Source organism: Parastagonospora nodorum, assembly GCF_000146915.1.
Source record: "Parastagonospora nodorum SN15 chromosome Unknown scaffold_26, whole genome shotgun sequence".
Lineage (NCBI taxonomy): Eukaryota > Fungi > Ascomycota > Dothideomycetes > Pleosporales > Phaeosphaeriaceae > Parastagonospora > Parastagonospora nodorum.
Genome location: NW_001884574.1, coordinates 407,357 through 431,148, shown reverse-complemented (window position 1 = coordinate 431,148; position 23,792 = coordinate 407,357). Strand labels below are relative to the sequence as shown.

Here is a 23,792-nt window from a genome sequence, read left to right as displayed (position 1 = left end):
CCGCAGTCATGGCGTGTATGCAAGGAACAATGCTTCCGGTGAAGGGGAGCAAGGGGGAATAAGCACATGCCAAAGGTTTACGCGCATGCTGACATTAGCAGAAGAGCTTGTCACAGGTGAGATCTCCTCTTAAAAAAACTACGTTGCATCGCTTCTGCGGTATGGTGCGTTGCAATCGTATCATTTTCCCTTTCGGGGTTTTTTGCAAGCACGATACCATCCCCGATACTTCCTGACTAGACTCTTGAATATGAAGCAACACTATCCAATGCGTCCAAATATACTGTGTCACACGAGATGTCATATATTATGGTAACACAGGTCGGCGAGATAGCGCCCGAAAAGTGATGTCAGATCCATCAGGCCACGCATACTATGCAAGGACATGTATCGAGCCGGACGGAGATCACAAAAGTCCTATGGAAGGTCCATACCTTAAATTACCTGAAGTGTCGGTAACACACTATTTGCGTTCGTGATAGCTACGAGGGAGTTGCTCGACGCTTCAAAGTCCACTTCGCATTCAAACCGTAGACTACACAGTACTAATACACCATCCCCGAGAAGCCCACGCAGAACCCAGAAGCGATTCAGCTCCATCTATTCGTCTATCCTTGAACTCCAATGCGCCTTGCTATTATCATGCAAGATTTGAAAGAATAACAATCATCCAGCCTTCGGTGCCAAATATACACCAGACCCAAGCAATGTATCCAAGAATGACCACCACCGCCACAGGCTTATCCGCTCAGCCTACTCATGATCCAGCTTCTCGGGACTCGTCTCCTCCACCGTGCCCATCTCCTCGTCGTCTTTCTCCTTCTCCTCCGCCACATCCACACTATCCGCCCGAACCTTTTCCACCAACACAACCATCATCTCCCCCTCCACCTCCACATTTCCCTTCCCACCCTCATCAACCCTGGCCTTCTTCACCGTCATATCCCCTTCCCCCTCCTCTTCCGCGCCCCTCTTCATTCCCTTCTCAAACGGGATGACAACCGTACTCTTCGAGAACCCATGATTCACCTCTGGCGCCTTAGTCTTCGTCTCCACCACCTCCCTCTTAACCTTGGGTATCTTCCCCTCCAACCTCTCAACCTCGCTCTTCCAACACCGAATCTTCCCGCCCAAAACCTCCGCGCGCTCCTTCATGTACTCGTACTCGGGCGTGAACAGAAATGCCTCGACGCTCGTTATCGATCGCGCAATGTCCAGCTGCCAGTTGCGCATGAGCTCCATTTGGATGCGTGTGTGATAGGCGGTGCGCGGGCGCGAGCGCAGGTAGGTGGGGACGATGAGGAGGTTGGGCTCGTGGAAGGCGTGTTCGGCCCAGAGGCGATCGGCGTCGTTTTTGGCGCGCAGGGCGAGGGGGAGGACGGGTGGGGAGATTATGTGGGGATCGATGGTGGGAGTTGACATGTTGATCTGCTGGAATGATGGGTTTAAAGGATGCGTGTTAGAGATGGGGGAATATGTGAGTCGGTGGCATGTGTGGGTGGTGGTGAAGGACAGGCGTGCGCACACTTCGTCAACACGACCGCCGACTTGGATGTGTTGAGACGTGGTTGGGCTGTATTGCAAGTCTGTCGTGGCTTCCATGGACAATGTTGGCCATGGTGCGCGGAAGTCGAGTTTGATATCGTGAAATTTCTGGTACTCTATCGCTAGGCAGCCCGGCCAGTTCTGGTGCCTTGCACTCAATTCGCTCCACGGTATCGAGAACGGAGCTTGTTTACGGCTAGAACTGGCGCCGCTTGTTGTTGAGATGAAATGCAGCATTACGACCAGCCATAATGGAACACCAACATTGCCGTTTCCACTGCTTGACGGCGAGTGACAACATTTCTGTGAAGATGTGGTCACTGGCAGAGAGCATATGATCAACGCTGCATGCGTTGGAAGCTACAAGCGCAAAGGAAGTCAAAGCCACTTTCCGCGCAAGTCGGGAGAAGTGCGAGCAAAGAGGGTGATTTGAGTGACATGCGTGCTGACCGCACATTTAACAGCAGCAAAGCAATGCGCAGAGAATGTTTAGAGATCACAGGTATGCACGACGTAGTGAGTGAGGACATGGGAAAATGGGACTGCAACATGCTTTAGGTATGAGTGATGAGTGGTGAACAGAGAGTGAACATGTGCTGCTAATTACTTGGAAATGTTCACTCAGACGACCACTGCCAGACGCGCTAGTCTCGAAAGTCAGAGGGACTGAGTGAGAAAGTACAAAAGCCGCCAAACACCGGAGGCTATGTGGGGTATATTGCTGGAAAAAATGTTATGACCGAGAATGTATGAAATTGCGCACAACTTGTCCGTGAGTCTCCTAATCGTCCCGGTTCTGGAAAGGTGTCGAGTCTCGGCCAGCAAAGCGGAGCGCATCCGAGGGGTCCAAGCCATCGTCCATCTCGACATCCTCATCATCCCGGGTATGCTCTATGGTGCGCTTCGGTTTGACACCAGTGGACAAGTGAGTATTGGAAGTAGCCCCGGCCGCAGTCTCCTGGGTGGTGACTATATTGTACATGGCGACCGATCGGCGGGCCTGCAAGATATCCCAGTAAGACTGCAGGAGGTTCTTGAGACTGTCGTCAAAGTTGACACAGAAGCGCTGGGCTTGGCACACCTGCATCGCCTTGATATGGTCAAAGTCGGTAAGCGTCTCCATGAGGTAGGCTGCGACTACAGCAGCCGACTTCTCGTTGCCAGACTCGCAGAAGACGAGGACCTTCCCGAGGGCTGCTTGACCCGTCTTCTCCAGAGAGTACTGGCGCCAGCGTGCCAAGTGCGTGTTAATCAACTTGGTCGTCTGGTCGAAGCGACTGATGAGCCCGTGGAAGCTCGGCACCTCGATTGTCGCAACTTCGGGGCAGACTTCGCGCGATACTTTGAGGGCGCCAATCATGCTATTAGCCTGCGCCCGGATCGCGAGCACCATTGTAATGCCCTCTGCCTGCAAGTACTCCTTGTCTCGTGCTGCGAGCATCGGCCCGAGATAGAGCCACGGCAGCAGCATTTGCGCATGCCTCCGCCGCTCATATGACCACTCTAAGAGCGTGTTCTTTTGTATGATGTCGTTGAGGTCGAGTTCCTGCAGGAAAGTGAGGTCGAGTTCGCCCATCTGTTCAGAGCTCACGACGATGCCGGGCATGTCGGTGCTCAGGGTCGGTGGTGGCACGACAATCCGCGGTGCCGCAGGAAGCCGGTACGAGTAGTCGTTGTGCTTGCGCTGGTGAGAGTTCCCGAAGTCGCTCAGGGCGGCCTCCTCGCGTAGAGAAGTCATGCTTGTGAGGCACTGCTGGGGTGGTTGAGGTCGTCGTAGTGGTGCGGGGTGGCGGCAGCGGGGTAGTCGTGGAGGAGCTCGGGAGCAATTGGTAGGCCTGGCAAAGGAACTGTGTATGGAAACAATGGTCTCTTCAATGTCCCCAGCGTATAGCAGCGGCTGGTCAGGACTTTCACAGGCGGTAGTGAGAAAGTGCAAGTGATATGCTGCAATGCGTTGGTGACAAGCCCGAGGTTTGCTATTACCACGCAATGGAGGGCTGTACACAGCACGCTTTGAGACTGGATAGCTTCTGCGACTGTGCAGTCATGGTGGCGAGAAAAACGACGCGTCTTGAACGTCGTGTCAAAGTGAAGGTTCGCAGAACGCGGCGGCAGCCGCACTAGCTCTGTTGCTGCCTAAGTCCAGACGCCCGCTGACGTAATGCCACCACTACACCACCAAAGGACCCCTGATGCTCAGTCACAACCTCCAGTAAGCATCCTTATCTTCTCGATCACGTGAACAGTGAGAAACCGCCTACTCCAAACAGGGAAGCCAGGTATATGAAGTGTAAGACAGTCTCCGATCGCGCAGTCAGCCATGTTTCCCGTCGGCCATCTGCAGTTGCGGCTTCAGAGATACAGGCATCGCGCTACTACTTATCATTAAACACCATCTCATGTTTTTGTGTCACAGTCCCAAGTAATATCATCTTCTCTCATTTCCATCACTCTAAATCTGAAAACCCATTCCATTATGCCTGTCCGCCTTGCCACGGCCCAAGACGAGCCCGCCATCGGCGCCATCTGCCACGCCGCCTTCTTCAATGAAGGCCTCTTCGGCCAATTAGTTCATCCCCATCGCCATCAATACCCCTCCGATCCCTTGATCTTCTGGCGCCAACGCACCCGCGCCTTCTTCCAGGAACCGCGCGACGTCGTCATCGTCTCGACACTCATCGAAAACGGTGAAGAAAAGATCGCCGGTATGGCCACATGGCAGCGCCAGGGCGATGACGCCGGCGCCCAGAAAGTCATCAGCGCATGGCAAGATCCCGGCCCAGATGCATTCGAGCCGCTAGACAGTGAGAATCGCGCGATTGATAAGAGCAAGGCGACTATTCTCCAGGATACGTATCCCTGGTTCAAACACCACTGGGAAGGTGTTACCAACGGCCTCCCGCGCGCAAATAACTGGTACCTGAATCTATGCGGTATCGATCCAGCGTACCAGAAGCGCGGGGTTGGTCAGCAGCTTGTTGCTTGGGGGTTGGAGCGCGCAAAGGAGGAGAATGTACACTCGAGTGTTGTGAGTAGTGAGGGGAATGCGAAGTTCTATCTAAGGTGTGGATACGACGAGATCGTGGGGAATTGCAGCGAGGGCGAGAATAATCCCATGGCGAGAGAGGGTGTTAAGGGCGGGGAGATTTTGTGGAAGTGGGCGTTTGTGAAGGAGGGGAGTGGGGAGAGGGAGGGTGGAGAGGTGCCGGAGAAGGAGTTGATTGCTGTTGTGCCTTCGTGATGGTGGTACATGGTGGAGACGTCGGACTTGAATTCATGTATAATTCTCAACATCTGAAATGTAGTACCTTTGCAAGTATTCGTCTGTGCTGCACGTCTTGTAATTTGTGGTTCAAGACACAACGTCAATTTACAAGAAAAATCATCATGATTGGACGACACATCCAATCGTCATATAAAAGTGTCAACGGCATCCCAGGAGTTAGCTCTGCCCGACCATATGGTTATGGCAATTCAATAGCTCCATAGTATTTAGCGGGGTTGTCGCGAACGTTGCGAATGGTCCAGGCGAATGAGCCAGACGAATCGCTTCAAAACGAATACAAAGCAAGAGTGAGAATCTATCACTCATTACAGCGTTCTACAAGAAACAAAATCGCTCATGTATTCAAAATATATATGCTCGCCCTAGATTCATCCGCTCTGCTCCACCGCCAAGATATATATACACCTCCATCACCAATCCCACGCCTTCCCCATTCTCTACAACTTACTCTGTTTCCGCTCATCCCGAACTTTCTGCGCCATCCTCACCAGCGCATACAACGTCTGCAGCCTCGGCATCTCGTACCCTCTCGCCCTCGCCACGCGAATCGGGTTCCCCAAAATAACCTCAATCTCCATCGCTTTCCCCCCCTCCCAATCCATCGCCATACTCGGTCGACTGCCACTGTTATTCTTCATCGTACTCTTGACAATCTGCTCTGGCGTCGCGAATTCCTTGGGCATCGGGACGCCCAAGATTTTGGGTGCCGTGGACAGAATCTCGTGCATTACGCCGAGAATGTGGAGTTGCATTTCGGGCTCGTGAGCCATGGAGAAATTCGACGGACATAGGGTGAGTACAGACGAGGGGTTCATGGAGGCGTTTATCGCGATTTTATGCCATCTGACTAGCTGTAATTTCGCATGCGTGTATGCTTCGGCATCCTTAATCCCTCCCTCCTTCAACAACCCGATGAACGCATCATTCTTCTCGCTGACCTCTGCATCGCCGGCTTGAGCAGAGCCGACGTCGAGGTGTGGCAGCCACGGCCCGGAGTTTATGCGCGTCCACCGGTTGTGTTGGATGTGTCCGGGCGTGGGTTGCGCGCATGTGGCGATTGTCACGGCGGAGCATATCGCTGCGTGTGGGAAGCGCGTGGCGTATGGTTCTTCTACACCCAGGCCGTTTTGAATCAGCACAATCGCGGTGTTGCTGCTGACCAAGCCCTCGAGGATCGCCGAGTCGTCGCTAATGTCCGGCAGCGCCTTCGTGCTGACTACGATGTAGTCCCATTGTATGTCGCTCTTGTGCGCCTCCTCGGGATTGGCAAACGTGTGCGCGGGCGTGAATGTGTAGGAGCCGTATTGGGGGGATGTGATCTTGAAGCCGCGGGCTTTTACGGCGGAGTAGTTGGATCGGCAGATTACGGAGACGGCGACGGAGGGGACTTGGGCGAGGCGCGAGGCGTAGAATGCACCGATGGCGCCGGCGCCGACGATGAGGATTTGCGTAGGCATTGTTGGTATGACGCGGCGGAGGAGTTGTAGTGGTGATGTTGATAGCGAGTTATCGATAAGAGGTGTTGTTGCTTTTAGCCTCGGTAAGTCGACACGATATCCTCCTCGCTTCCATGTCGGCACTCAGATCATGCGTACTACGTTTCTTACCATGATATTACGTTTGCGATGTGCGGAGGAACGATCTCTTTTAGAAAAGTTCGTACATTTTTCTTTATAAGTGCGTGGAATGCCCAATACTTAGGACCCAAGGTTCAGTACGGAGAAAGAAGCCAGCTTTTTCGTCATGTCATGCTGAGACTCATGCTGAGACAAAAACACCACTGATACCTGAGCAGAGCCTAGGAATTGAGTGCTATGATATGCACAAGGAGATGAGATAAGTTCTGGAAGATGTCCACGGTTAGAGCAGACGCAAATAGCGCGATACCGTATCAGGTGCTAGCGCAGATTCCAATCCATCCGCGCGTCAACGTCACACTTCACTTCTTCACCATTCTTTCGCCATCGGCCTCACAACGTCGTATTAATCTATTTGCTCGATCCACCCAGCTTATTACTTTGGATATAATCCATCTCATGGACTGACAGCGAGGCTTGTTCACCCCTGTCCGCGCCCTTAGCTGACATGTCAAACCCCTCCCAGGGGATTGAATTAAAGTGCTCATGTCCGGATACGCGGGGATGGTAGCCCATACATTCACAATACCAAACTAAACATCGCGCAAAGTGTGAGAGATACCAACGAGCACCTTCTCTTGTCCTGTCATGTCTTTTCTATATCTCTTCTGCAGCGACCCGACTTGGGCACCAAGGAAAGACCGCTGACTGGACTCGGGAGTCAAGACACATCTATGCTGTTATTTCTATCCTCCTGCGCTCCGGCATCTAGACTATCTCTCAGGAAGATGCATGGTTTTTTGGACCGTCGCGGTGAACTTACTCCCCCGAGGGCCTGGATCAAAGCATGTTGGACAAGGAGGACTGGCTCCGTCTAAGCTAACTATGATCGGCGTGTGCTGATGAAGCCATGGAGTCAGCGCGATCTGTCTTCTCATCTCACGTTACCATAAAGCAGGATGTTGGGATTCCCGAACTCGTTGGGACAATCTCCGTCAGGCTGTCGCCAGGGTAAAGTCGTCGTTATGAGTGGCAAATCCTCACTCATCTCGCCGTCGGGGACTGCTCTCACATGCTATCATGCAGTTCTATTTCCTGTTTCCACAGTCCCATCCAAACCGCTCTTACCACACCGCACAGGCGTGATTGCCTCCAGCCGCCATAAAAAGGCATCTGCCAGCCAAGTCTCACTGAACGCTTTGCTCAAACTTTTTCCTACACTTTTAATCTCCTACCGTACACGTCGTAGAACCATGACCCTGGCCGCAGTGCCTGACGCAAACGATGTGGGAGCTTGAGGACTCAAACAATGACGAAATGGGCAGCCACAGTCGCCTTCACCTTCACCGGCTCCGTTGACTGCCGATATCGTCGTCACTAGTGCACAGACCCACAAGCCGGTTAGTTTTTCGCTCCCATAGTCAATCTGCGCCCAAACACGTAAACTTTACCGCAACAACTATGTCAACTATGCCAGTCATCAAGAAGGAAGGAAGCCCGGAGCCGCCAATCGCATCAATTGCGTCCGCTGTCTCCTCGAGTGAGCTCTCGAAGAGGGCGCCAATGTCGGCACCCCGCCATATCCCTAGCAAGGAACGAGATGCCAGTATGTTGCAGCCACAGCGAACCATGCTGCCGCCTCCGCGACCAGCTAGGAAGCCTTCCTTGGTAGCCAGAACGCCACACCTTGCTCGGTCGGCGTACACTGGCAGCTCTCCCCATAAGTTTGCGCTGCAAGTGCTTGGTAACAACAGCAGTCGTCTCAATGTTCCTCCACCGGTGTTCTCGAGCCTTTCGTCTCGACGTGGTCTTGCCATAGCAACGGGTCGCGTCAACAAGACAACAGCGTCGACAACTGCAACGTGCAACAAAACACCAAACTTGCCCAAGATTACACATCTCACGAAACACATCAAACCTAAAAAGTACACAACGAAAACGAAAGCGAAACGCGACACAATGGATCAGCGCGATTTCGCTAATGGCGGTGATTACTTTGGCGGAGATGAGTTTCTCGACTTCCCGCCTATGATGCTGCAAGGTATTTGAAGCTCTCATTGCATTGAACTCTACTGACCAGGCGTAGAACATGACGATGTCGTTACCGTTCCTCGCGAGCAGCTCGAAGAACTACAGTATTCTGTACAGACACTGCATCATGCCAACGCTACCAACGAGCAGAAGTGTAAGTCAAAACCCCCAGAGCGTAGTTCAGGACATCGCACCCCACGCTGGCCAAGCCAGAACGTGAGCGATGCCATGGAGCCGTCTTCAACCTCTTTGGTTTGTCCTCATGCTGACTACTTTACAGTGCAAGAACAGGGCCACTTGATTGTCGAGCTGGTGGGCTTTAACCGGAGAACGCATATCGCCCTTGAAGAGATCCATGAGCGCATGAGGAGTCTTGGACCCGCGACACCCCTCCAGATGCACCAGGAGCCGAGCTCTGCACTCGGTACTCCGTTCCAGCCAATGTCTGCCTATCACGCTTCTAACGATGATCGCTCAAGGAGTCCTTCGCCAGATCGCAGCAACTATAGGGCGCGAGACGAGCCAGGCAAAGTCAGAAAGGGCAAGGGCCGTAAGGTATTGGAGATTCAAATTCCGGGCAAGATGTATGCAGGCTCTGCCATAGGCTTGCCGACCCCACTTACACAGTCTGCGGTATGTTTATTCTTCTGGAGATGAAGTGAGCCATAGCAGCTGACAAGTCATGTAGGGATTTATGGATCGTTCTCCCGTTACACCCCTCACGCCTGGCCGCACTGGTCCCCCGAGCGGTTCGAAGAAGCCGAATACCTGCATCAACAAGCGCGGAATTCATAACTTGGACAAGATGGTGGCGCCTATGTACGCGCAACTTCCACTCCTGCCTCTGACTGATACCGAGATCATTGTGTACTTCTTCAACAGCCTCCGTCGGCCGATCGTGGCTTTGCGCTTGTACGCGCGGGGATGGGGCCCGGCGGCAATCAGCGATACTGTCAACGAGTACAGGATGGTAGAGCCGGCATATCTTCGCAACACTTGCTCGGTTAAATGCACCACTGCAATCAAGAAGGGCCATGAGAAGTATGGCGCCGAGTGGGAGGCGGAAACAAGAGCCATCTTCGCAAGCCAAGCCACCCTCGATGATAAGGCTACGGACATGATCCGCCTGGACAGTAGCGAGCAGGAGCTTGCAGTCGACTTTGAGCTGCGTGCGCTCTGTAGCGGCCTTCGCAAGCACCCCGGAAAGGATCAAGGTGGCATCTTCACTCGCTGCGTGCAGTGGTGCGAGGAATACGACGCCGACTACAAATTGTCCAACGTCTGGGAGTTAGCCGACGACCTCAACGCTGGCCGTGTTCCGAGCCGATTTGCTAGTGTCGCTGAAGATGAATCTATTTCACGCGCTGCAACCGAGGACACAGATGACTTTGTCATTGGCAAGGATACGGATGCCTCGTCTCAAGAATAGGCTTACTGAGAACGTTGTTGCGGCTTTGGCTATTTCACTTGCCGTGTGCTACCGACATTGGCCTATTGGATACCTTTATATTGCGGTGGACTATTTGGCCACCAGGCATGTCGCAGTCTGTGCTGTACATCGTCTACGTTGCGCTCGAGCGATCGCTTGTCGACCACAATTACATGAGAACGATTGGATATGTATTGAGGAGGCTAATTATAGATTCTGTGCCGATTTGACGGAGGCTAATGCTGGGGTGGAAAGTCGATCCTGAGATCGGGTTGTATAGTACTGGGCGGGTCAGATGACGCATCACCAGCAAGATCACTCCATAATGCAAACTCATACCTGAACTCTCTGCAACAGCTCAATATGGTCCCTAAATGCCTGCGTGCTCTTGCAATTCCCGGAAGAAGGACAGTTGCGTCGGGTCGTTGTGCGGCTCAGTGTAGCAAGTGAGAGGACGACCTTTCCTAATAGCATGTAGCGGCGCTACAAAGTACCATGGTTCATATTGACTAATCCCCATTATTGCCTGAGGACGAATACTATGATTTTTTGGCGCAGTATTTAACACCTATTGCAGATGTTGATGTTCTCTACTCACACTTGTGACAATAAGAACAGAGATAAGATGACTTTCTCATCAGATTACGCCTTCACCTCCCAGCCTTCTCCAGGCGGTGAGACAGCAGCTACCACACCTCTTTTCCCTCCACACTCACAACCCTCACCTCTACCCCAACAACTCTTCTCCAACAATATGCATTTCCAGCAGCATATTCCTACCCAGCAGCAGCAGCAACAGCAGCAGCAGCAGCCGATGCTGTCGCAAGTGCCTCCGGGCTACACTAACCCATCCTCGCCGTTCACCATGCCCATGAACTATATGGGGCAGGACTTTTCTAATTTTGGAGCCTCGCCGCACAATACCGCCAGCTATAACGCCAGCAGCTATCAACAGCAGCTCTGGATGATGCCGTCACGTATACCTTCAGGCTACGCTGATCAGTTTGGGCTCGACACGGCGCCAGGAAACTACATCCAGCCGATTTCTCGCGGTTTCGACATGTCTCCGTACACCAGGTCCGCATATGATGCAGCGCGTCTCCAGCAGCAACAGGCTGCGACGATGCTGCGAGGGCATCCAGGATACCCTAACGGGTACGCCCCGGTCACTCCGCCTGGACAACAGCAGCGACACCTGATCACGCCGCGGACGTCCTTGGGATACACTATGGCGCCAGTGGGTCAACAGCTGCCCAGCCCTTTGACTGCCTCCCCGGCCCCTCTTCAGGGTCTCAAGCGTGCTGCATTTGACGGGTCCAGCATGCCACCAGCCAAGCGACAGGCAACTATCGACCACAATGTGGTACACCAGTCGTCTGTCAACCAGATTGCCTCCCTGGCCGCTGAAGCCAAACGCATTGCACAAGCGAAAGTCGCAGCGCAGCATCACGCCGAGCGCGTGAAGCGAGAAGCCGCTGACGCTGAAAAGCGCCGTCAAGCCCAGCTTCTCGAAGCCGAGAAGAGGAGGGCGGAAGAGAAACTCCGAGCTGAAACTCTCGCCAAAGCTGAGGCAGAGAGACAAGAGGAATTGGAGCGGCGAGAAGCCGAGTTTCAAGCTGAGCAAGCCCGCCTCAAGGCCGAGCACGAGCAGGCTCAGCAAGCGCTAGTCGAGGCTGCGGCACAAAAGGCTCGCGACGACCTGGCCGCCGAGGAAATGCGCGTCGCCAAAGAAGAGCGTGAGCGTTGGAACGCCCGAGCCAAAGAGCTTCGCAGCGACCCCACCGCCAACTTCCACAGCTACCAGGAGTTGCTCGAGTACTTCCCCCTGCCTGAGGGTCAGCCGAAACATCCATACTTGATAAGTCTGCTCGCTAATCGCCGCCTGATGAACTCGAAGCCTGGAGATGATGCGTACGAGGTCATCATGTTCGCTAAAGAACACTGGTACGACTATCTCACGCACAAGGACTTCAATGCAACGCTTGCGCGCATCAAGAAGAAGAAGGAAGAGAGGGCCGCCGTTTGAAATACTCCTTCTTGGGAGGAAAGAATGCAGGCCAAGTATCCTTTTATGAGTTTAATAAACTGAGGCACTTCTATCATACGGTCTGAGGCGAGTCAGGTGTTTAAGGAGGACAATGTAAGTTTACGGCGTTGGAACATTGCACAAGGAGTATACGATACACATGACATCAGGTTTATGGAGAAGCACTGTGTCATGGATTGGCCTGAATCACGGAGTATTGCGTTCTTTGGATTTTTTTCTTTGCTTGAGTTATTATTTTCACCTTTTCCTTTGAGACACTGCGCTGGATAGTTACGTGTACATACAATACAAGGACTGTGTCCCCAAGACCGTCGTGGTGACGACCCCCAAATCTTCATATCCACAGTGTTGCCTCCTGCGCCACAAGTTCCATGCTGATACTCATAATTTGACCTCCTCGCCCTATCGTCGACAAGACACGTCTCATGACTTCAGGTCAAGCACACTATCACATCGAGTAATTTAGGGGAACCAAGCTTTGACATAGGCACGGGCTCAACTTTTCGTAGCCACCAAACTCCGAAGCTGACACGGGCAACTCCACTCATACCATGGAACTTCGGACTGCGCTACTAGTGCATGTTCGATCCACGCTTTGATAATGCAATGATTCACTGAAACTCGGCACTAGCAAGAAGCCCAGAATTTGGTCCGTGCATAGCATGTCGCGTTAGCCTACCAAGCATCTTTACCGTTGCACTTTTTGATATTGGAATTATCGTGGGTTTGTGCGCCGCGGTACTATTCCGGAAAGCGACCGTAGCGTTAGCACACTGCCTGCTTCGCATATGCAAAAAAACGACATCTTCACAGGCCAAATGGGCTTTGCTGCAGGACATTTCAGTGTTCATAAGATGTTGAGATAGGAATATACGACATCACTTCGTACCACATTGTCGATCGATACGCACTGTTGTCGCAAATAGCCTGCATGTTGAAGTCTTTTGCGCGTCTAGCCTGCGTCCCGCAGGCAAAAATTGCCGGAATCGTGTTAGATCCTAAGACCGCGGGGGTGCGTCGCGCCGCGCTATCTTGTGCGTCGGGAAACCCTAACCGAACTTCTTCGATCGCACTATGGCTATCTTCGAGAGTGGAATGTGAAGTCTTTGCTGCGTTCCGATCGTTTTTAGAATTCGCGAATTGTGCAAAAGATGCCGAAATGGTAGTCCGAGATCTTACTGCATGTGAATGCATCACACCGAGGTGTGTCTCTACCTTCCCCTAACCGTGTTTGCTCTTTAGGTATAGATAAGAACGCAACTCTTTTTGAACTATCACATAAACTATCATTTAATTGACTCCTCACTCAACTTCTTACCCAACTCCTAAATCGACTCCTCACTCAATCAAGGGGCTTCGGGACTTCTTCAAAAGTTTCTGCTACAACATCCACCAAAAAAATGACAACGAAATTATCTGCCTCGGAGTCCGGCCTAGACAAGAATATTGAAACATCATCGATCAAACCTACGGGCTAAACACAAGAATCAACCCTTGATATCTCAATTCTTTCTGATGGACAGACTGATCCAAACAGTCGTAAGCGCAAGGCCGTTGAAGCCGCTGAGATGCCACCTACTATGGCAGATATTCCTTGGCAAAATCACTGCCCAGTCAGTTCAAAACGCTTGATCATGGATATTAGGAATAGACTGGAGACTCGGGTTCACGAGCTATAATTGCAAACGACTGAGCCTGATGGTCTAACTCCTGCCAATCGATATCTAATAACGTCGGATTTCGGCCATGAAGCCTCCAGACCGAACATGGGCCTGAAGAGTTACCACGTAGCATCGCAAAATGTGCAAGAGCAAACGAAGCGGCGCTTCAAAGAACTCCCTCTAGTCGGATTGAGGAATACATCCCCATCACCTACTTTGGTCCCAGGTCGTCGAGAGTACGGCCAATCGAATCCAATTTTGTACCGGGAAGATCAGTTATTAAGCAATCAGCGGCCTCTGGTCAGCGCAAAAGGTCGCAATGATACAATATCCGAGGAAGTGATGGGGAAGGGCCCTGCTTTCATTGCGCCCATATTGCCAATGACTGGTGTGATCCATTTGCTGTCAAACTAGGAGTAGCTTCAAATCACCTCATCCTTAAGCTTTCTTCAGTACATTCAAACACCAGCGGGTGAAATGAGCGAGGACGACAAGGTTCAGTCCATACCGCCAACGAATCTACGCTTGCAGCAGTGTAGTGAGTGGCTCCGATCATTGCTTCCAAGCGAGAAGGATATGCCGACATTTCGTGCTATGAATATATTTGCTGCAAACGACCTATCGCTACTGGCGCGGGAGAACATGTGTACTGGGCTATCCACCCAAAACACATTTTGTGAATATGCGAGTACACCAAAAACTACGGCATTTTGCCTGGATGGGCTCAAGGGCGAACAGCCGGGGTTGAAGTCTATTCCACTCCAACATGTGCGCAGCTTCTTAGGGCTAGAGAGATAATTTGGTGTACCACGAGTTCTCGTAGTCGCCAGGAGGCATGATTGACGGGGGCTAGAATGGTCGCGCTATACAGTTCCGTGGATCGTTCCACTAGTTTACCGAGCAGACATAAGAGTACCCCCTCTAGGAAAGCGAAGCTAGTAGCCAGTACAATAGTCATACATTGGAATTCTTGAGTTTGTACCATGGTACATGTCATAAGAGAAGTTTTACCCTGATAGCTTGCTGTGACTTGTAAAAGCCTGAGTGACGATATGAACCTAGAGACACAATTCCAGCACGAACTCGATTCCCAACCCTGATACAACCAAGCTCTAACCATACTACCACCAAGTATGTCTTCTTCCCACACCGTCTTCAGCCAAGGCAAAAGTCGAACTTCTTCCGCCATCCTCCCAAGGCCATGGGTACCAAAGAGGCCGGGTGGACCGCAAACTTTGCCTCGCTTTTTCACGTACCCTCCCATGAAAGCAAAATGGAGCTATACGCGCATACAGTGGCCGCGGAGAACACCTCCGTGCAAGCCCTCGGTTACCCCCTTAGGCTTGGAGGGTACGACACCAGCTCGTCGAAAGCGTGACATCTTGCCAAAGTTGTCTTCCAAAAAGTGCGAACCTGCCAGAAGATCTGCGCGCATCCAGCGTGAGCAAGACAAGAAAGAAGAAGACCGCTCAAGAAAAGAGCGCACAGATGCTGAAGCGGAAGAAGCGACCATGCAGACGCAAAAGATAGGCCCGGCCGGCGAATGAAATTTTGAAGTTGCGGACGAAGAAAGCCTGTCTTGGAAACTCGCGCAGCGAAATCAAAGGCGCCATAAAACCGCTCCGGCGTGGCGAGTTTGGAAAGGTGTCCGGGTCCGAAGGTGGTGACTATATGCAGCACCAGAAGAAGCTCACGCTCCAAGCGAGGGCCGAGTTAACAGAATTATACGAGACGGATATGGTGTTCGACGACGAGACCGACGCTGAAGAAGGCTGATTACCGCCCCTGAAGGGCCCAGAGTAACCACCGCCCATAGACGCGGCAGAATGACTGCTCTGTCCAAAGATTCGGGATCGACTGCGGCGCCGGAAGGTGCAAGATATGATATGAAACGTTTGGTTCCACAGGGGAAGTCTCAATTGACTGTCGGTTAGGAAGGTACGATTTAGAGCGGGGAGCATTGAGATTGATACACAAACCTGCACGCACTCGAGGAGCAAGCTCTTTGGAAGCAATCCTTTAGATATCACATAAATCAGATAAATCAGGCGCCTATCTCGAGAATTTACACTTATTTTAACGCCCTGATCCCATGAGGTCTTAGACGTTGCGACTCCAACGGAGTCGTCCGCCGCCTCTCCTATATACATCCTTATGTATGCTTGTTCTATCATCATCAGGGATAGAGCACCGGGTTGAAACAGCTTTATCCAAGGTTCTTTCGACCAAGGTCTCGTTTTTAGAGGAGCTAAATACGTTTGGGCATCGAGATTGCCCCGTACGTATGAGAGTGAAAGTGTACATCTGGCTCTCTTGAGCCTTCTATCTTTTCGGTAAGCGCGTAACGGATCGCCCGGGCCGAAGAGTGATTCAAAATACACGAAGCTCTCTAATTGGTTGCTGTCACGCAGGTCGGACACTCAATGCTCAGTCGCGTCCAGAGTAGTCCGGCTGGTGTCAACTTGCATCCACATCAACTCCCACTACGAGGCTGCCCCCCAGAAATTTCCACCGCACAACCTAGGTAGACAGCATTCAACTTCTCGGAATCTCTACAAGAGACTTACAAGCTTACAGCAACTGCGACACACTTCGTTGTCATACCAGATCACCGGCCCGACTCGTTGCACCAATAGACGCGTCTGAGACCAGGTACGACTTTCAGCCTGGAGAATCCTCCTGCACAGTCTTCATGCCGTGCATGTGTCGCTAACTCTTGATAGAAGTCAAAATGGCCAAGGTCGTACCAGCAACGAAGACCACGAGGAAGCACCAGTCCACCGCGGAAGGTACTGGTCCAATTGCACGCACGAAGAACGCGAAGGTCACGAAGCCCACCGTATCGGCACCCAAGGCACCCAAGGCAAAGGGAATTCCAACTGATAATATCTTTGGGCATCATCTTCCTTCTGCGCGCCTTCGTCTCCCATCGGCAGGCAACATCTCGGCCCTTGAGCAGGTCGTCTTCCTCACCGAGACCATCCGCTCCCGCGATCCGCTGAATCGCCTTGTACAGAATGGCTTCGACACCAAGACCTTGCAGTTCATCATCAACCAGCACCGGACGTTCCCAAAATATCCATTGAAGGGAAACAGCCTGGGTGCTATTCTTCGCAATACAATGCGCGAGTGGCAGGTAGACTGGACGTTCAGGAACCAAAAGAGCGGCACGTATCAGGACAAAAAGCCAGCGCCTGACAACCTGACGCTTGCAAACATGCAGCTCAACTGCCAGGATCTCTCCGAGAAGAACGGAAATGGCGAGGGAGTCATCGAAAACGTCCCTTTCGAAGCCCTGGCAGTTGACGTGACTCGCCTGCCGGATGGTGACGATGCGCTGGACCTTACGCGCTGTATTATCTGGTCTCTCCATAACCCCGGATCTGGTCTGCTGTATCCGCGCGACTTCGTTTGGCTGACACATCAGCTTGGTGGGCCCAAGCCGGTACAGCAGGCTAACCATGATGAAGAAGTCTTCAGGCGGTGGCACGAAGCCGACAGTGCCAACAAAACTCTCATCATCCAGACCGAAGACGAAGTCAACAAGTCTGAAGCTGCTATGAATGAAGCGCAGACGCCGGCTGCACACTTCTTTGCCAAGGCTACGCACACTACAGCCACTGCAGCGCTCGCAGCTAGTATCACTGCACAATCGGCCCTTGTCACACTCGAAGATGGCCATCATGTCATTCACCAGCACCTTGTCCCTCATGTGCCTCATGCTAGCCCCGACATGGGCGCTGTCGCCCACTATCTTGCGCAGTTGAACCATCAACCATCGGTGCACCTACCTTTCGGTACCCAGCTCAGCTTCTCGCATAGTAGAGAAGATGGCTCTGGCGTAGTCCGTGATCTTTCCACTCTTGGGTACATCGCTACCCTACCCAGTGTTCGTCCTCCTGCGTCAGCCATCGATGAGGTCAGCTACTCCCACAACGTCGCCGATTTCACTTTTCAGCATCCGGAAGATCTACTGAAAAGCGGAAAACTCTACCAGGAAGTACAGCCCAGTAATATCGGTAGTATGGGAAATTATACAACCTTCGATGACTTCAGTTTCAGCGACTTTCCGCTCGAAGACTCAGACTATGCCATGGCAGCAGAATTTCTCCGACTATCAGGATGGTAATGCTCAGGCCCGTCTAGCATTTGAAGCCGCATTCCTCCAACATCTTTGGCTCACTTTCAGATAGAGGGACTAGGATATCCCCTCAGCGTTTGATGACACTTACATCGTGTCTCAGAAACGTGCAGCAAAAGAAGGTGAAGTAACCCAGGTCGTAGATTAACAGATAAATTGAATTTAACTTTGATTCTAAGAAGCCGAGTGGCCTATTTGATTGTTGACATGAATTGTACTAGAATCTGAGTATGGAGCCTCCACATTGTTAGGAAATTGACTCGATCGCGATTTCGGTGACATACTATGACGCTCGACTTGGAAGTGCACTCAAATTAGCATTGCTTGGTTTCGATAGAACAAGCTATCTACCGCTACTGTCTTCGCGCTATTGTAACTTACCACTGCAATCTAGTCGCTATAAATGATGATCCTGATTGTCCAAGGCGAAATTTGCTTGGACAATCTCGAGTAAGCGCACATTTGCGATGAGCAAACCGCATCTGGCGCTCATATACCACTGCGTGCCAATGCAGCTCTGTCTGAGTTCTCATTGATACTTTCCACGGACAAGCTCGATCTCAAAGTGTTCATGACCAACATCTCGCTTATAGATCCAGCCCTACCTACTGCAAACGGCGGAACACGTGAAGGGGCACCCGCCTTCCCAATTTTCGCAATACGGTCGGCATGTCGCCCGATGAGCCTCCGTCCTCACCCCTCACCATTGTGAATGTGAGGCCGAGCACGGCTGCGCACTGACCTTGGCAGCAGCACGCGCCAGGTGTATAATATATCGCCACACACGGACTCAGTATATTCAACAACGTGCAGACTCAACAATTCAACAATGCCTTGTGACTGATCGATCTTCGCATCAAAGCAGTGCCTCAAAGGCACGTATAGAAGCTCATGGTATTGAGACATACACGCACGCGCATCGTCACTGACAATTCCATCAGCACACGGGCGCGCAATACTCACGTACCTTCAGCCATGACTTCAGTGGGCCAAAAAGACCGTTCCAACGTCTTCGGCCGCGAGGCCCCATCCAGGAATCTCCGTTTGCCAAAGAATGAGGTTATCACCGTTGCCGAATTCTTCACCTACTTTCCGAACAGCACCCGCAACTACAATTTCCTTCGGCGTTTTGTCCCCGCCGGTATTGACCAGAGGACGATCGCGAATATCGTCAACCTCCACCGCAAGTGGGAGAAGTGGCCAGCCGAGATCAATTCCGTCTGTAAGCTTCTCTCCAAGGAGTTCCAGGAGAACTTTGACAAGAACTGGAGCATCCGCAAGCACAACGACGAGAACTTGACGTACGGTCTTGCTTGGGGCGCCCAAGACCTCACGCTCAAGGACGTGCTCCTTGCCTGCGAAGTCTACCCCAAGATAAATGCGGCCGGCAAGATCACGAATCCGCCTATGGACAACATTCCCTTTGCCGACCTCGCCATCAACGTCGTCCGCCACCCATCGTACGCCACCGGAGACGGTTTCATGCTGACACGCTGTGTCCAGTATGCGGAAGCTCAAACGGAGAAGGGCTACATGTTCCCTCGCGATTTCACCAAGCTGGTGCGGAAGCTGCAGGACGGCCGGGTTCTCCAAGCCAAGCACTACGACAATGCCTTGATCCTTCGCTGGAAGAACAAGGGGGCCTGGGTGGCTGGCGAACTTCGTCATATTGAGGCTTTTCCGGTCGCCGAAGATTCTAACGACGAGGATATTCAGGAGTCTCTGGCTTCTGACATGATTGCAGCAACTACCTCTCGTCCTGTCGGGTTTGCGTCTAGCTTCGGCGCTGGCGGCTTTCAAGTCCAGGGCTTCGCTGCGGGCTTCGCTGCTCACCCACCCTTCCCGAGCCACATTGCTCACACACCCTTCCAGGGCCACATTACTCACACACCCTTCCAGGGCCACATTACTCACACACCCTTCCAGGGCTACACTCCTCACCCACCATACCAGGGCTTCAGTGGACACCTGCCATATCAGGACCTTGCCAGAAACTCGCCCTTCTTGCACGACCAGGGTCATGGCTTCATACCTCAAGCAGCGAACCCGTTCCAGCTGTCGCTCCAACAGGATCAGAGCCATTCGTTCTCCCAGAACGGCTTCCGGCAGCCCACTCACCCCCAGAACAACAGCGATTTGGTGACATCTACCGGGCAGAGCTATCCAATGGTGCACCAGAACGCTCCTGGTTTGCCTGTCTATATGCGGCTCGATCAGGCTGTTTTGAGATTTCCCACTGACGGGTCTTTCGACTACACCCTGTTCGATGATAGCAGCGAGACGCTCAATGACCAGGCAAGCGGTGATTGGTGGCTGCTTTGAGGGACTTCGCGGTGGCCTCATACCCTTTTTTTGAAGTAGCCCAAGCTACCGACGCCCTCCTCGCTACCCCTTCCTTTTGGCTCCGTAGCTGAGGCGGTACATGTCACAGCCAGCAGTACAAATTAATTTCACTGTTGCGCGACTTGTATGTGTCTTCCGACGCAGCGTCTTCAAGAGTTTTGCATGGCTTATCCCAGTTTTCTCACGCAACTATCGGGCTTCTTAATGGAGCTCGACATGAGGTTGTGTTTCACAGCGACAGGGGTTCGATTTTGTGACCGGTGACGGTGGTGGAATCTGGTTTCCGAATAGTTTGACGTCTTTCCTTAGATCAAAATGTCTCTTCTCAGTGTCTCTGCTTTGCTGTGGAATTTCCTGTAGTAGTGTGTCCATCTATGCCGTATTTTCATGGCTGCAAGCTCTTCGCGTCTTCTCCCATGCGCTGTGTTTGACTATAAATATTCATGTTCACGGAGCATAGGTTTATTGATGGTGGAATAAGACTCCCTCTTGTCGTAGGTACGGGTAGGTCTTACTTACGAGCATCGGTCTGCGCACTCAATTCCTGCTCCCCTATCTGCCAATGCATGGATGATGTCGAACACGACGCAATGCGCATTCCTGTGGCAGGACGTGGACTTGCCCGCTTCAATAAAACTACTGAAATTTACAATGGTTTGTCGTCAAATATGGCGGCTTTGTGTTTTTGTTTAGGGATGCCCCAGGCTTGGTATGCACGCAGGAATAGCCGATAACACGAATTTTGGTATCCTTTCTGGTCTGCAGTCAAAAGTGGAGGCAATTTTGTATGAATTATGTACAATGCAATGAGTGTCAAAGTCTAATTGTTTCCCCATCAAAGCTCATCCCAAAAACCAGACACCTGCACCCAGGGTGAAGAGTACCGCACCACCACGAGCGAAGCCTAGGCCAGCTTTGAAGCTCTCAGCTTCTCCCGACATGCTCATACCCGCCATCGCTGATCCAGTTGCCGAAGAGCCCATCCTTCCGCTCCTTGTGGACTTCATACCAGTTGGCATGACCATGCCGTCCGACATAGTCATGCCGGCTTCCATTTCTCCGGTGCGTGTACCTGTCGGGGTCGCACTAGCGACGGCTGCGATAGGCCTGCTGTTCCATTCCATGGTGACCGCTCCACGGCTTGCGGTTGGCATGGGCTTCATGTTTGGAGCCGATGTGGTGCTGGATGAGGCTGTGATGCTGGAGCGCTGGGCGAGGGCCATTGGAGCGGCTGCCACGAGGGCGAGTGTGATGAATGAGGAGGAATGCATTTAGGTGGACGACGAAGGTAATAGAATTAACTTTTTTTCTCGAGGACTGTCAAAGCCTTCGATGTATATATTACGTAAGGTAGAGAGTGGATGAAGTTGGTCGGAAGCAGATTTGAGATTAATTCGCGCGGGATGCACAATTACTCTTATAGAGATCGGTTCACATCCAGACCGCGACATACTACTCAGTTGCTTGTATCACAATGTGGCATTTGCTACGCAAAGCTCATCGGAAGCAACTATTCCAGCTCCCAGTGTGGGGCTGCACCGTCCACGCGACGGGCATGGATGCGACAGGCTAGCCAAGCATCGCGAATCGCATTCCCCGGAGCCCAGAACAAGATTCGAAATGCGTTGGAAAGCTTGTTGGAAGACTGTTCGAAAGTTGTTTCGGTTGTTTCGCCCGCAACGTTTCAAACGCGAGAACTCCTGCCTTCGCGCTAGTGTAAATACGGGAAGGCGCGAAGGGCACGAACCGAAGTTTGTTTGCACACCACGCGACGACCACCACTCTTGACTTCAACACTCTCACCTATCAAAACTGTTGTCATGAATCACGCAAACAAGAGGCACATCTGTGTAGATACTGCGGCTTTTTTTCAGATGACTGTATCACGTGCTTTGCCTCCATCCTGCACGTCTCGCTACGCGGCTATCGCCTTTTCCGTCGCTGCCGCCCGTGCAAACAGCTGATGCCTACCGAGCTTTCAGGAACTCAAATGCTCTCTGAACTCATGACAACCTTCTCGGTCCTCCATCCTCGGCCTACTCCTCATCCTCTTCTTCCTCTCCCTCTTCCTCCATGATCTGTTCCAGCAACTCCTCTGACGCCCATACCTGCTTCTGCCTCGTCTGCGCGATGAATTCGAGGTGCGCGGGGCTCTCGTTCCACCCTTCGGTCTGCATCGCGTGGTAGAAGCAAGCGCGTTGCTCGAATGCCCATCTCAGGTTCTCCGCCCAACCACTGAAATCTCCTTTGTCAGGCTGCTCGATGTTGTGCAGCATCCGGTAAGGTAGCTGCTTGCGCGGCCCGCCGAAAGCATAGGCACTGAACATATCGGTTTCGCCGGCCATGCATTCCGCATTGAAAGCACGAAGGACTACAGCTTCGTCTGGGGCTGTCGCTTCTGTAGGAGGTGCAACATACTTGGCGGAAGCAGGTGTGTAATGCTTAGCTGGAGGTGGTGCGTCGTGCTCGACGTGAGCTTCCCTTTCTCCTTTATTTGTCGCTTCCTTCAGCGCCATGTCGTCGAGTCTAGGGCGTTTCTTTGGCCTTTCTCTGCCCATGTGAGGTGCTGTGGTCGGTGTTGTGGTCGGTGTTGCGATCGGTGTTGCAGTCGATGCTGCGGGGAGTGCTGCGGGGAGTGCTGCGGGGAGTGCTGCGGGGAGTGCTGCGGGGAGTGCCGCAGTGGGCATCGGTTCACTTGTTTGTGTACGAAACTTTTGTGTCTCTAGCTTCGCAATTCCTTTGCCCTTGCTCTCTGCTTGTCTCTGCAAGTTTGGCGTTTTCAACTTCGCATCTCCCTTGCTCTTGCTCTCCTTCCTTGTCTCCAGAATGTTCTTTGCTGCTTCCATTTCTGTCGCGGACCATGTTCGAGGTTGAGCTGGCTTGACGTCCTCCCAGCGCATGAAGATCTGGCGGTCTTTATGTCCACGCCCAGCTGGTGCAGGCCCGCCAACGATAGACAACAGTCGGCTGTAGTCCTGTGGGTACAGCCACAGCTCATCCGGATTCTCGACGCAGTGCTTGACCATCCTAGTCAAGTCAAGTGCCTCGTCGCCTTGTGGCCATCTACGAACCGACACAGCTAAGTCCTTGAAAGGAACATGCCGGTTCTTGTCCAGATCGTCGGCTTCCTGTTGTTTACCCAGTGTCTTGAAGCCGGTAACCTCCAGGTTAGATTCGTCCCAGGTGTTTTTCAGAGCACTGTGCCAATCCCAATGTGCTGTAATCACCCAGCCCTCGAACCCTGCCCGGTTCATGACTTGTGCAAGAATCGATCCGCATTGATTGGGCGTCCACTCTTTTTGGAGATCCCGGGCTGAGTTTACGATGGTCCATATAGCGCGGCGGGAGGCCCCGTTGGAAGCAAAGCGGTATACGATGTCTGGAGATCGCAGGCTATTTGGTAAGAAGGCCAACAGCTCATAAGCGGTGAGTCGCGCGCCTGTAGGAAAGGGCAGATGGTATGGAGGCGCATACGGCTCGAAGATGTCTTTATTCCGTATTATGTAGCGCCTTTTCTCAGGCTCGGAAGACTCCATGGCGTGTATGCTTGGGCGTAAGAGAGCAGATGTTGATTCAGCAGAGAAGTACCGTGGCCCACCTGGCTGCACGATCTGTGTAGGGGAGTCTAGTAGGTCCAGTCTGGAAGAAGTTCCAATCCAAGGAGATTTTGGCTGCCGCAACAACCACAAACCCGCTACAGCTGCTGGTCCAAGCGTCTCAGTCAATTTTGGC

At 52.4% G+C, this 23,792-nt stretch overlaps 12 protein-coding genes across 12 annotated transcripts; 7 read left to right on the top strand and 5 right to left on the bottom strand.

The window, feature by feature from the left end:
* Window positions 1-753: 753 nt before the first annotated feature.
* Window positions 754-1,602, bottom strand: SNOG_13454 (hypothetical protein; the record flags this gene model as incomplete). Its single annotated transcript, XM_001803616.1, has 1 exon — window positions 754-1,602. One exon carries the CDS (start codon window positions 1,600-1,602, stop codon window positions 754-756), a length of 849 nt encoding a protein of 282 aa, XP_001803668.1.
* Window positions 1,603-2,326: 724 nt separating this feature from the next.
* Window positions 2,327-3,596, bottom strand: SNOG_13453 (hypothetical protein; the record flags this gene model as incomplete). The annotated part of the gene is made up of 1 exon (XM_001803615.1): window positions 2,327-3,596. Exon 1 carries the CDS (start codon window positions 3,281-3,283, stop codon window positions 2,327-2,329), a length of 957 nt encoding a protein of 318 aa, XP_001803667.1. The 5' UTR covers window positions 3,284-3,596.
* A 425-nt stretch (window positions 3,597-4,021) lies between these two features.
* SNOG_13452 (hypothetical protein) lies at window positions 4,022-4,786 on the top strand (the record flags this gene model as incomplete). Its single annotated transcript, XM_001803614.1, has 1 exon — window positions 4,022-4,786. The coding sequence occupies one exon, from the start codon at window positions 4,022-4,024 to the stop codon at window positions 4,784-4,786; it is 765 nt and encodes a 254-aa protein (XP_001803666.1).
* Window positions 4,787-5,268: 482 nt separating this feature from the next.
* SNOG_13451 (hypothetical protein) lies at window positions 5,269-6,288 on the bottom strand (the record flags this gene model as incomplete). The annotated part of the gene is made up of 1 exon (XM_001803613.1): window positions 5,269-6,288. One exon carries the CDS (start codon window positions 6,286-6,288, stop codon window positions 5,269-5,271), a length of 1,020 nt encoding a protein of 339 aa, XP_001803665.1.
* A 1,581-nt stretch (window positions 6,289-7,869) lies between these two features.
* Window positions 7,870-9,868, top strand: SNOG_13450 (hypothetical protein; the record flags this gene model as incomplete). Its single annotated transcript, XM_001803612.1, has 3 exons — window positions 7,870-8,449; window positions 8,489-9,072; window positions 9,128-9,868. The coding sequence occupies 3 exons, from the start codon at window positions 7,870-7,872 to the stop codon at window positions 9,866-9,868; spliced, it is 1,905 nt and encodes a 634-aa protein (XP_001803664.1).
* Window positions 9,869-10,622: 754 nt separating this feature from the next.
* SNOG_13449 (hypothetical protein) lies at window positions 10,623-11,894 on the top strand (the record flags this gene model as incomplete). Its single annotated transcript, XM_001803611.1, has 1 exon — window positions 10,623-11,894. One exon carries the CDS (start codon window positions 10,623-10,625, stop codon window positions 11,892-11,894), a length of 1,272 nt encoding a protein of 423 aa, XP_001803663.1.
* A 2,815-nt stretch (window positions 11,895-14,709) lies between these two features.
* SNOG_13448 (hypothetical protein) lies at window positions 14,710-15,123 on the top strand (the record flags this gene model as incomplete). Its single annotated transcript, XM_001803610.1, has 2 exons — window positions 14,710-14,781; window positions 14,872-15,123. 2 exons carry the CDS (start codon window positions 14,710-14,712, stop codon window positions 15,121-15,123), a joined length of 324 nt encoding a protein of 107 aa, XP_001803662.1.
* A 1,184-nt stretch (window positions 15,124-16,307) lies between these two features.
* Window positions 16,308-17,769, top strand: SNOG_13447 (hypothetical protein; the record flags this gene model as incomplete). Its single annotated transcript, XM_001803609.1, has 2 exons — window positions 16,308-17,598; window positions 17,633-17,769. The coding sequence occupies 2 exons, from the start codon at window positions 16,308-16,310 to the stop codon at window positions 17,767-17,769; spliced, it is 1,428 nt and encodes a 475-aa protein (XP_001803661.1).
* Window positions 17,770-18,692: 923 nt separating this feature from the next.
* On the top strand, window positions 18,693-20,039 carry SNOG_13446 (hypothetical protein; the record flags this gene model as incomplete). The annotated part of the gene is made up of 1 exon (XM_001803608.1): window positions 18,693-20,039. The coding sequence occupies one exon, from the start codon at window positions 18,693-18,695 to the stop codon at window positions 20,037-20,039; it is 1,347 nt and encodes a 448-aa protein (XP_001803660.1).
* A 689-nt stretch (window positions 20,040-20,728) lies between these two features.
* Window positions 20,729-21,335, top strand: SNOG_13445 (hypothetical protein; the record flags this gene model as incomplete). Its single annotated transcript, XM_001803606.1, has 2 exons — window positions 20,729-20,769; window positions 20,933-21,335. The coding sequence occupies 2 exons, from the start codon at window positions 20,729-20,731 to the stop codon at window positions 21,333-21,335; spliced, it is 444 nt and encodes a 147-aa protein (XP_001803658.1).
* On the bottom strand, window positions 20,903-21,331 carry SNOG_20147 (hypothetical protein; the record flags this gene model as incomplete). Its single annotated transcript, XM_001803607.1, has 1 exon — window positions 20,903-21,331. The coding sequence occupies one exon, from the start codon at window positions 21,329-21,331 to the stop codon at window positions 20,903-20,905; it is 429 nt and encodes a 142-aa protein (XP_001803659.1).
* Window positions 21,336-22,096: 761 nt separating the features above from the next.
* On the bottom strand, window positions 22,097-23,596 carry SNOG_13444 (hypothetical protein; the record flags this gene model as incomplete). The annotated part of the gene is made up of 1 exon (XM_001803605.1): window positions 22,097-23,596. The coding sequence occupies one exon, from the start codon at window positions 23,594-23,596 to the stop codon at window positions 22,097-22,099; it is 1,500 nt and encodes a 499-aa protein (XP_001803657.1).
* Window positions 23,597-23,792: the final 196 nt, after the last annotated feature.